The 13,034-nt window shown below is 27.7% G+C and overlaps 1 protein-coding gene across 1 annotated transcript; it reads right to left on the bottom strand.

Annotated features, from left to right (window-relative positions):
* Positions 1–3,054: 3,054 nt before the first annotated feature.
* LOC101496084 (leucine-rich repeat receptor-like protein kinase PXC2) lies at positions 3,055–11,690 on the bottom strand. Its single transcript, XM_012720062.3, has 2 exons — positions 10,131–11,690; positions 3,055–4,627 (listed from the first exon to the last, which is right to left on the bottom strand). Exons 1-2 carry the CDS (start codon positions 11,573–11,575, stop codon positions 3,181–3,183), a joined length of 2,892 nt encoding a protein of 963 aa, XP_012575516.1. The 5' UTR covers positions 11,576–11,690; the 3' UTR covers positions 3,055–3,180.
* Between the last annotated feature and the right edge of the window lie 1,344 nt (positions 11,691–13,034).

The following is a 13,034-nucleotide window of genomic DNA, read 5'->3' as shown; positions in this document are numbered from 1 at the left end:
TTTTTTTAAAAAGCGTTGTCTTTTATCTTTGTGCCCAAAATTATTTTTGATCCAAAATCACTTCACAATCAGTGCACACAACAACAAAACATATTCAAATACCATAAGCAGTTCACACAATCAGTAGAACATAAATCAGAACTCTGTAACTTTTTTAACATATATGTAACTCTGTAATTTACAACCTAAGTAACTACATTCAGATACATATATACAACCTAATTTACAACCTAATTACCTACATTCAGATACGTATATATATATAACCTAATTTACAACCTAAACTACATTCAGATCCATATGCATGTTCATATATTGTGTCCTATGATCATTTACATATAATAACTAACAGAATATACATTATATGCACTAGCTACCATATAATATTCAGATCCCTTGCCCAGCAGCAAGCTATTTCCCAGAAAATCAAATAATTTTCATGTCAAGCACGTACTGACACCATTCTTCCTTTAATTCCATCAGATCTTCCTCAGAATATGATGGACTGGAATTGGCAAAGTACTGCAATATAAAAATTGAACATATTATATTAAGTTAGTATCAAATATATAGATAATTTATATATGAAAATCATATAATGCAAATACCGTACCGTTTCTGGGATAATAGTTTTATTCTTCTCAACAATCTCCTTCATGAATCTCAATATGTAGTACCCACAGTCGATGTTATTTGTTTGACGAGGGCACTTTATTGAGATCCATGTAATGTTATTAGACTTCTGCTTCGACACTTTAGCACCTCTTTGAGCTCGATAAACTTTTAAGGCACTATCGAATGAATAAATGTGATTATTAGAGCATGAATATTTATATATATATATATATATATAAATATTCATGCTCTAATAATCACATTTATTCATTCGATAGTGCCTTAAAAGTTTATCGAGCTCAAAGAGGTGCTAAAGTGTCGAAGCAGAAGTCTAATAACATTACATGGATCTCAATAAAGTGCCCTCGTCAAACAAATAACATCGACTGTGGGTACTACATATTGAGATTCATGAAGGAGATTGTTGAGAAGAATAAAACTATTATCCCAGAAACGGTACGGTATTTGCATTATATGATTTTCATATATAAATTATCTATATATTTGATACTAACTTAATATAATATGTTCAATTTTTATATTGCAGTACTTTGCCAATTCCAGTCCATCATATTCTGAGGAAGATCTGATGGAATTAAAGGAAGAATGGTGTCAGTACGTGCTTGACATGAAAATTATTTGATTTTCTGGGAAATAGCTTGTGCTGGGCAAGGGATCTGAATATTATATGGTAGCTAGTGCATATAATGTATATTCTGTTAGTTATTATATGTAAATGATCATAGGACACAATATATGCATATAATGGATCTGTTAGTTATTATATAATGGATCTGAATGTAGTTTAGGTTGTAAATTAGGTTATATATATATACGTATCTGAATGTAGGTAATTAGGTTGTAAATTAGGTTGTATATATGTATCTGAATGTAGTTACTTAGGTTGTAAATTACAGAGTTACATATATGTTAATAAAGTTACAGAGTTCTGATTTCTGTTCTACTGATTGTGTGAACTGATTGTCTATAATATGTTCTGTTCTACTGATTGTCTATAATATGTTCTGTTCTACTGATTGTCTATAATATGTTCTGTTCTACTGATTGTCTATAATATGTTCTGTTCTACTGATTGTCTATAATATGTTCTGTTCTACTGATTGTCTATAATATGTTCTGTTCTACTGATTGTCTATAATATGTTCTGTTCTACTGATTGTCTATAATATGTTCTGTTCTACTGATTGTGAAGTGATTTTGGATCAAAATAATTTTGGATACAAAGATAAAAGACAGCGCTTTTTAAAAAAAATGCCATAAAAATCTAAAAAGCGCTTTTCATTTCAAATAATTAATTTACATCGTTTAAAGAAAAAAAACACACATTTTACAGCGCTTTTTTTAAAAAGCGCTGTAAAATGTTGTTCTAAAGCGCTTTAATGGTGCACCTTTTACAACGCTTTCGTGAGAAAGCGCTGTAAAATGTACAAGAAAAGCGCTGTAAAATGCAGACCCATAATATGAAATTATGGGTGGGCATTTTACAGCGCTTTTTTGAGAAAGCGCTATAATATGCACACCCATATATGAAATTATGGGTGGGCATTTTACAGCGCTTTTGTGAGAAAGCGCTGTAATATGCCCACCCATATATGAAATTATGGTTGGGCATATTACAGCGCTTGTTTGAGAAAGCGCTGTAATATGCACACCCATAACTCATATAATGGGGTGCATATTACAGCGCTTTTTGTGAAGAAGCGCTGTAAAATGTGCATAACAAGCGCATGTTGTATTTACATGTTTTATAGCGCTTTTTTAAAAGCGCTGTTGTATCATTTACAGCGCTCGTTTCCACAGCGCTTATTTTTTTGAAAAAGCGCTGTAAATGGCTTAAAAAAAGCGCTGTAAAATGCGTTTTTTCGCGTAGTGTCACTATACAAAAACAAATAATTCCTTAGTGTAATGCTTGTAATGATCATGATGAACGGTTCATAAATTTATTTTTAATTAATATCTAATTAATAATCATATTAAACATCAAGAATATTTAATTGATTCAGCCTTTTTCTTCCGGTCAAAAGTAGTTGAATGTTGTTTATACTATTCCCATCCAAAATATATATATAAAAAATCAAATAATGTGAATATTTTTATCCAAATTTTGAATGACATGTATTAATTTTTTTATAAATTTTTGTCTATATTTTAAATCAGAGAAAATACAACATAAAATTAAATGTGAATGGAAACAATAGATTTTGACTATTAGGTGATGACTAAACGAAAGATTTATTGAATGCAAGTGTGATTTTTCAGCAATAAAGAATTCAAATTCTTCAAAAAGACCACCAATGTATTAGCTACAAAATTAGTGAAGAAAAATACAATCGTTCAACTTAAAATGAACACAAATGAGAAAGAAAAAGAAAAATATGGTGAAACTTTGGAGTGATAGAAATTCAAACAACAAACAACTTAAAAAAGAAATTGATTGAATATTAATTCTTTGCATGTATATATAACTTCAAAAGCAAGCAAACCAGATTGTTCTTCACCAGGTATTGCAAAATATGCTAAGTTTCAATCTATATACTTGAAAATTCATTGTAAATCCTCTTGTTGTCCTTCCGAAGAGCATTGAATCAACTCTAATATGTTGACAACCTCAGCCATATCGGGACGACTCGATGGTACTTTTGATGCACAAACCAATCCCAATTTAATCACAGGCATTGCTTCCTCTACAGAAAAATCACCCAAAAGTTTCTCATCAATACACTGCTCAATTTTTCCATCCTCCAATGAACTCCTCACCATGTCACATAAAACAACCACATCATCCTCCATATATTCTACAGGTTTTTTTCCAGTCACAACTTCTAGTACCAAAACTCCAAAACCATATATGTCACATTTTTCGGTTATGTTAACCGTTCGGCACGCAAACTCGGGAGCCATGTATCCAAGTGCACTTTGAACTTTGCTACTCAAAACACAATGGTCTAGCATTGGAAATAGATTCAACAGACCAAAGTCTCCTATTTTTGGTTCATCATTAAAATCAATGAAAACATTTGTTGATTTTATATTATAATGGGTTATGTTCATTTGGTGTAAATAAGCCAACCCTTTTGCTATACCTGAAATAATCTTGAACCTTTGCCTCCAAGTAAACACAATTTTGCTATGATCATCATGTAAAAGCTTATTCAAATTCCCTCTAGACAAGTACTCATAAATAATAAGTTGCGATGATGAAGTCCAATAATAACCTTCAATGACCACAAGATTATGATGCCTAATCTCACCAAGCTTTTTAACTTCCCTCACAAAATCTTCTTGAGACTTAGTCAAACTTGACACTATAAGCTTCTTGATTGCAACAGAGCTCCCATCTCGAAGTACAACATAATAAACAATTCCAAATCCGCCGCCACCAATTTCGCTCTCTATGTTAAGGTTATGAGCCTCATCAACAAAATCAACAACATCACCAGAAAACATAACACGTTTTCCACAATTTGGATCTTTAGAAGGCGAAAAACTACAGTCCTCACCACCAGATAAAGCAAATGGAGGATCAGAATGTGACATTGAAGATCTCACATGAATATTTAACACAGTAACAGCAACAACACCAACAACAATAGAAATAGCTGCACCAATAGCAATAAAGACAGAGATACTAAGAGTTATCTTATGATGATGGTTTTGTAATGAAGATCTTGAGTTGGAGCAATTTGAATTAGGGTTTAAAACAATTGGTTTTGGATGGAAAGATGGACATGAATGATTAACAACAGAACCACACAACAAGGGATTTCCAGAAACAAATGAGGGAGAGATTTTATTAAAGATTCCACCAACTGGTAATTCACCTTGGAGATGGTTATAGGAAACATTAAATGAGAAAAGTTGTGTAAGATTTGTGAGTTCCTTAGGTAAGGTTCCAGAGAGTTTATTATATGATAAATCTGCATACTGAAGATTTGTTAGCTCTGCAATTGATGCAGGGATTGAACCATTAAGCTTGTTGTGTGCAAGATTCCTGTTCCATTCCATAAAATTCACAAAGAAAAAATAATTATAATAATAATAATAATAATAATAATAATAATAATAATAATAATAATTAGAAACAATAATAGATGTAATGGAAACAATTGAAATTTTTTTAATAAAATGAATGATTTTTACTCTAAAAAATATGATTAAAAAAGATGAGTTAGTATTTGTATACACAATTAAAAAGATTAAAATTAAAGAAGTGATTTTCACTCAAAAAATATTATTAAAAAAAGATGAGTGATTGTTTGTATACATTTTGTTTTATTTTAAACATTCAATATATCATTGTAGAATACTTTCTTTCTTTAAAAAATAGAATATATATTTTGTGATAATTGATTTGAGATATATTTGTGAGCATTTGTTTTTATATGATCATTATTTTTATTTTTATTTTTGTTTTTTACTTTTTATCTTGAATACTATTATTTCTTTATTATTTTTTCGACTAATTGAATGAACTATTATTTTTTATATTTTATGTTTCATGTCTCATTTTCACTTAAACTTTCAATAACTAATTCTTAATTAGAGGTTTTATGTCACATATTTCTTTTAAATATATTTTGATTTAATTATCATTTTTGGAGACTATATATAATAAACAAACTCAATATTTTTTATGATAAAATACGAAATAATATTGGAAATGATAAGATCACTACTTGATTTTGATTATTTTTTTCGTTATTTGAAACTATGCTCTGATTTATTTTCCACCCAATCTATAAGTTTAATATTTTGAAATGAGTGTTTTTATTTTCATGATCAATTTATATAGGCAAATACTTTTTTGTATTAAAGGAATATAATATGTATCCGAGCACTAATAAAAGATAAATGAACACCAATTGTATATTACTTTAAAAATATTTAATGTATAAGTTAATATTTTTATTTTATAAAAAATATTATTTGTTGGTTTTATATATTTTTGCAAAGGTTTGTTAGTTTAAACATCTGTGTTTTAATATTTTTTATTTATTTTAATTTAAACTTCATTGGATCATTTTGTACATAAGTTTGATTATTGATTTTTCATGTGATTAATAAGTTTTTATATATTTTGTGGTAATTTATGGTTGCTACATTTTAATTAATAAAATGCAATTAAAATATTGTGATGTATTTATATGAAATGAATTAAAAAATTAATTAACAATATAAAATATGTAAATAATAATATGTAAATTAAAATAATAATAATATGCGTGATAGAATTTAATATATTATTGAATATAAAATAATAATATGTAAATTAAAAGTAATATTTTTGTTTTAGAGTAGAATATACTAAAACATTTTTGTTTTAAGAGGTAAATATATTTTTGAATACTATATATAGTCTAATTTTGCTTTATTGCAAAGGAAAATATAAAATCTTGTTGATTAATACAATCCATGCAATATATGTTAAAAATATGATATCGTTAATAAGATTTTGTAACTTTCCTTATCTTTAACATTTTTTTTTACTTAAAATTCTTTTTTTCAAGCTTTTTGTTTTCTTTGAAATGTTCCTTCTAATGATATATTTATTTGAAGTTTAACATTTCTTTATCATAAAAGTTGTATACTTAACTATAATGTGTTCTTCATTTTATATGATTTATATTTGTTTGAAAACATTATATTTTTTAAATTTATGTATTTTTTGACATGTTCAATTTTACAAATTTTTCATGAAAATTATTTTATGTATAAAATTGGTTAATATCATACTAATCATGTGTATAGTTAAATAAGATAGTCCATTTTGATCAAAATGTGAATATAGATTCATAAAGATTCACAAAGAGGTATATAGCATTGATCATTAGTTATATATGAGTGTATACCAATGACTTCTTAGGATAAAGATTATACTCCATAAGTTTTAGTCTGACAATAGTATAATGTCGTCTTACTCAAAGTAATCGACAATACAGTATAACGTTGTATACATCAACTCGAAAGTGAATTGATTAGCTTGACGTAAAAAATTAGCAACTTTACATGTCCCTCAAAGTTTTCTTTATATACTCTAAGAGTTCATAATAACTTAATAGAGAACAATTCTTATGTGAACACAAGAATTTGGACACATACAAGAAAAAAAGTAAAATAATAATAATAATAATAATTAAATAATGTATAGTTTTAAAATAATCAAAAAAATAATAATTTTTTTGTGCGTGACCATATAATCTGACCAAATTCTTACACCTTCACAAGAATTACTTCTTAGTAGAACGGCTTGTCATTATGACTCAAAAAATTAATAAATTTAAGTATGTAAAGATGACAAAATTTTAGTAAAGAAAACTTCGATAAACTCTAAGTTGTAAAAATGAAAAGTAAACTTTTGAAGAACTAATATTGTGTATAAGTATATGTTTGAACTGGTGGTGAATTGGAAAAATTAACCGTAATTTTGGTTAACCTTTAAAGAATAGCTTTTGTTAAAATCTATGTAGATTTGCAATTTTATCAATTCAAACATGTATTAAGTGATAATGTGTGTCCTAGCAGTATGTACTATATCATTCATTCATGTGTATTACTGTATTAAAATTAATGTTTATAATAGTATTCAAAATGTTGCAAGAATTATTTGTGTATGCTAATTAATATAGCTGATAGATATATGAAAGAAACACTATCAAACAAAATCGAATTTTCTTGAGGCTCAAAAGTATTAAATAATAATAATAATAATAATAATAATAATAATAATAATAATAATAATAATAATAATAATAATAATAATAATAATATTTTTTATATAGTAAAAATGTTATTTACATAAAACTCTCAAGACAAATGAAAATTTAATACAAAATAATAGTTGATGTGAAATTTGTATTTAAACTTCAATTTAATACTATAACTACAAACCAATTCTATATCTACTCTTTTGGATATGGAGCAATTTCAATTACATTAACTATTGTTTCATATCAATAATTAGAATATGAAATGAAATTTTCAAATAATTATTTGCAATGGTCAAAATATTATCAAGAGTGGGTTACCAAAAATTCTATGAGAGAAATGGTTAGAAGTTATTCATTTCCAAACAACTATATTTATTATTCTTCATCTTTATTTTATTTTACTTATGAAATGTATTTTTTAATTATAAAAAAAATGTTACAGAAGAGACATTCAATAGATTAGGAAAATACTCATCTCCTATATATGGTCTTCAACAATAATGAAAACAGAGAAACAACGTTATTGAAACATTTATAGACTAAGAATGTGTCACACGTTGAAATGAGTATGACTTTGTTGCATTTTATAATGTCTTTATCCATTGGTAAGTTACTTGACCCAAATGCAAGACGGTGGTTGAAAATCAAGGGTGAATCTTTATGTGTGATAAACAATGTATTGAAGATATTGAGTGAATTGTTCTTTTTTGTTTGAGTTATTGAAATGAAAAGTTTGATAAGTGATCAAAGCCTTTAAGTGCAATGATTAGCGTTAAAGTTGCTAAATGTATGAAATAATTGTATTTGAATGAGAAAGTTAAAAGATTTGTTTTACTTTACATATTGGTGAAACACAATATAATGGAAGTAAAACGAAAGAAGTAGTGTGATTTAGGAGGTGCCACATCAAAATTTATGTGAGTTGAGAAATTTTGGAATAAATGGCGTACATATAGATGAGTTGTCGCCGATAGAATTTGGGACTCTGTTTTTAATATATTATAATACATGTGAATTGGTTTATTCAAGCTTCAATGAAGTGTTCTTCATTATAATATATTTGTTAAATAGTTATGCATTTCTTTATTGTTAAAGTTGTACATTTAACTATAATATGGTCTTCGTTTTATATAATTTATATTAGTTTTAAAACATTAGATTTATAATATGTATTTTTGACATTTTCAATTTTATATGTTCATGGTGTTTCTGTCAATCTCATCATTAATCTAAAGTATACACTAAATGATATTGCGTGTCTTGCGGTTTATCATAACATTGATTCGTAAGTGGTAGTTTGTTAAAAACAATGTTCATAATAACATTTAAAATATTGAAATAATTCTTCAAGTGTGTAAATATAGGTGATATATGGAAAGAACACTACAAAGTAAAATAGAAATTTCTTAAGGTTCAAAAACCTTAAATAATAATAATGTTTTTTACATAATAAAAATGTTATTACACAAAATTGTCAAGGAAAATAAAAATTTAATATATAATGTAACCAAATTCTATAGTTATGGTATTTTGGACGGAGAATAGTTTCAATTATTTTAACTATTGTTTCGTCTAAATAATTAGAATGTTAAATGAATTTTTCAAATGATTGTTTGACATAGTCAAGAAACTTCAATAGTGGGTTGCAAAAGTTTATAGGCAAGAAAAATTTGTGAATGTTTAAGATATAAAAAGTTTCGAGTGAATAGTGAAATAGTTATAAATTATTTATTTCCAAATATTTAATGTTATTCATTTTTTTCCCGATTATGGTTTGTGTTTTTTTAATTATGAAAAGAAAAAAATGTTATAAGAGATGCATTCAACATCATAGGAAAAAAAACTCACCTCCTATGCAATTATAGTTATATATGATCTTAAACAATAAATGAACAATATTATTGAAGTATTTGTGAATTGAGAGTGTGTCACACAAATAGGTGTAGCTTGATTGCATTATATAATGTCGTTATTATTGCTTAAACTTAGAATGTGCAAGAGAGTGGTTGAAAAACAGAAGATAGATCTTGATGTGTGTATGTAGTCGTACTTGTATTGTGATGCTTTGAAGATGTTGAATGATTTGTTCTTTTTTGTATGATTTATTGAAATGAAAATTTTGATTAGTAGTTAGAGTGATAAATTAGAGCCTTGATGTGTGTATGTAGTCATACTTGTATTGTGATGTTTTGAGGATATTGTATGGTTTGTTCTTTTTTGTATGATTTATTAAAATGCAAGTTTTGATGAGTAATTAAAGTGATAAATTAGAGCCTTTAAGTGTATTGATGAGTTATTGAGTGATAAATTAGAGCTGAAATTGCATAATGTATGGAATAATTGTACTCGAATGGACAAATGAAAAAGTTTACATTACATATTGAAGAAACAAAATAGAATGGAAGTAGAATATGAGAAAAAATAATGTTTTGAAAGGTGTCACGTCAAAATTTATGTAAGTTGACAAATATTAGAGGATTAGGCAAAAATGAAGATGAGTTGTCGTAAATAGAATTTAGGGTTCTGTTTTAATGTATATAATAGATATATTGATATGTCCATTAACATTTTTCAACTTATTTCTATAAACAAACCAAGATACTTTACAATTTACAAAAAATCACCTTATAACTTATATTAAAATGGTTTTGTTTTATTTTATATTTTATTGTAGAAATAACTTATACATAAAGATTTATATAATAAACACTTACGCCGTTTATCCAAACGTTACCTATGTTATGAAGAGTAGAACATGAAAGATGTAAATTATGATAAAGAACTTACAATGATCTTAGTGCTGAACATTTTGCAATTTGAACTGGAATTCTTCCACCTAAGAAATTCCTTTGAAGCCTCAATTCAGTAAGTGAAATTACCCCTTCAATTTCATCAGGAATGCTTCCATTAAGCTCATTGTGACTCAAATCAAGAATGTACAAACTTTTAAGCTCTCTCACACTCACTGGAATAAAACCATAGATATTGTTGGTGGATAAATTCAATGTTTGCAAGCTACTAAGACCTCCAATCCCAAATGGAATTTGACCAAAAAATGCATTTGATGACAAATCCAAAACTTGAAGTCCATAATAATAATAAACAGAAGAAAATGAACTAGAATTCCTCTTACTATTATTACTTTGTATACCAATTCTAAATAACCATGAAGAAATAATTCCTTTCAAATGATTGTGACTAACATCAAGACTCAAAAGCTTAATGCAGTTCACCATTGTTTCAGGTAAATTTCCGGTGATATGATTCCTCGAAAGGTTCAATCTACTAAGTGATTCAAGATTTCCAATAGAATTTGGAATCCAACCAGAAAATCTATTTTCAGAAAGATCCAATATCTCTAGATTTATCAATTCTCCAATCCAATGTGGAATTCCTCCTGTGAAAGAATTCCCTTGCAAACTTAGAAATGTGCATGAGGTTAATCTTTGTATTGACTCAGGAAATTTTCCAGATAGAAAATTATCACTGAAATCGATCAACTTCAAAAGCAAACAGTTTCCAACACTCTCAGGAATCTTACCAGTGAAGAGATTCTTCCCTACCCTTAACTCTCTCAAATCATATAAATTTTGAAACCCTTCAGGAATATTTCCTTTAATCAAGTTATTTGAAAGATCAAGTGATTGTAGTTCTCTAAGAAACCACATTCCATATGGTAATTCACCACATAGTTGATTTGATGAAAAATTCAAAGTTGCTAATGAGAAGCATGAGGTTAAAGAATCAGGAATTTTACCTGTGAGATTGTTTTTAGAAAATGACAAAACTCTTAGAGACCAACATTGTTGAAAAAATCCATCAGGGATTGTTCCAAAGAGATTGTTTTCACTCAAGTCAACAACTTTTAGATTCCAAAGGGTAAGAAGGTCATTTTTTATAGTCCCTGTGAAGTTATTTCTAGAGAGGGAAAGAATTTGAAGGAACTGCAATCTCATAAGGCCTCTATTAATGTGTCCATAAAGAGAGAAACCATCAAGGATAAGAGAAGACACTCTATTTGTTGAAGGGTCACATTTTACACCATCCCAATTGCAAGGACTATAATCATCTTCATTCCAAGTTGAGAGTTTGTTTTTTGGATCTTCTAGACCTGCTTTGAAAACTATTAATCCTAACATATCTTCATTGAAAGGTTGGTTTTGTGAGATCACTAGGAATGGACCAAAGAGAACAAGAAATAAAGGTAGGTTGATGAATTGATCTTGCTTCATTTGATTTTGATGTCTAGAATGAAGGAAAGTGTTTAGAAGAGGCCCTTACGAGCAATGTAATTTCCATTTTCTTGCACTTGGTAGAAAAGGGTTGGGGGGTCCCAACAAAGCATAGTATATATGAAACAAACAACAACAAACTTAAGGTACAACCAAATATATAAAGAAAGTTTCAAGTGCAAGAAAAAATTATGAGTGTGGTGGGGGAGGAGGCAAAAAGGTGGTACTACAAAGTTTTAAATCATGCTTGCATGTAATTGTGTCGCCATCTTTAATATTGTGGAGAGTTGCAGCTCTAAATGAGGCTAATGTAGTCTCATATGTACTGGTTACATTGCAATCACACAGACATAAAAAATCTTTGATGTTGTATACTAGAATGCGACCGCGGTCATTGTTAAAAATACGGATTAATTGTAGTACTATTGTAGGAACAGTGGCTGCAGATGAGACACAAAATGGTGAAATAATTTACAAATTAGTTTTAATGCATAATTGAGTCTGTTTGTTACAGTTTTTGTAAATTAATTTTGTAGTATTTAATTTTTTTGTTATAACTTAAAAAAATAAAATTAAAAATGAGTGATAAATTGGTTTAAATATATCATATCATAAAAAACCGTTTTAAATATGTATTGATTATTTTAAAAAAAAAGGTAAGCAAGTGGAAGTTACTTGAGCAAACCCATCTGTAACTTTTTATTGTTTAGAAATTCCAAGGAAAGAATTAATAAAAGTTATTGGACTAACAAAGAGAGGATCAGAAGATTTGAAATTTTAAGTTGAGATGACAAAATGTATTAGAACTTAGAAGTAATAAAGAAAATGAAATTTGTGAATGTGATTAAATTTAAGATGGAAGGAGCAGTAAAATTATAATAAGAAAAAACAGAAGAAAAAAAAACTTACTCTATTAATTAAAGGTTTAATGACAATAAATGATTAAGAAAATTATAATTATATAGTGGGATCATGAAACCAAGGATTACCTAGTGCCTCTCTAAAATAATGTATATAACATTATATTTTCTTTTTATTATTAATTAAAAAGAAATGATTTTCTGACACAAAATTTGTCATTTACTCAGTAATTTTATATGATATTTGATTTTCATGTTTTTTTCTCTCTTCGAATATTTCTTTTCTCACCTCACGACCAACATCGAGACTTATTAGTATAATATGCTGTCAGTTTTGGTCTGTTGAAATAACAGAGTTTTTACTCAAAATAGTAATATATATTGTGGGAGTGATATGGTTCCACAAGTCTTATAATTCTATTTTTCACCCCTTCTTTTCCATTTTCTATTCTTCTTCTGGTTATGACGGAGAGTAAAGCATTTAAAGGTGGAGAGATTAGCTTTTGCATCAATGCTTTGGTTGTGGCCTACGGGGAATTAAAGGCTATGATGTGCATATCGTGGCATACGGTGTAGTGCGGAACCCATCGTTTTCTGTT

Source organism: Cicer arietinum, chromosome 6 (assembly GCF_000331145.2).
Source record: "Cicer arietinum cultivar CDC Frontier isolate Library 1 chromosome 6, Cicar.CDCFrontier_v2.0, whole genome shotgun sequence".
NCBI classification, from domain to species: Eukaryota; Viridiplantae; Streptophyta; class Magnoliopsida; order Fabales; family Fabaceae; genus Cicer; species Cicer arietinum.
Note: the sequence above shows the minus strand (reverse complement) of the source record. Positions and strands in the feature narration are given on the sequence as shown.

Coding starts and splice junctions, on each gene's coding strand:
- LOC101496084 (XM_012720062.3), bottom strand. CDS start 11,575: ATGAAGCAAGATCAATTCATCAACCTACCTTTATTTCTTGTTCTCTTT. Junction 4,628..10,130: donor TGTTCAGCACTAAGATCATT/GTAAGTTCTTTA, acceptor GGAATGGAACAG/GAATCTTGCACACAACAAGC.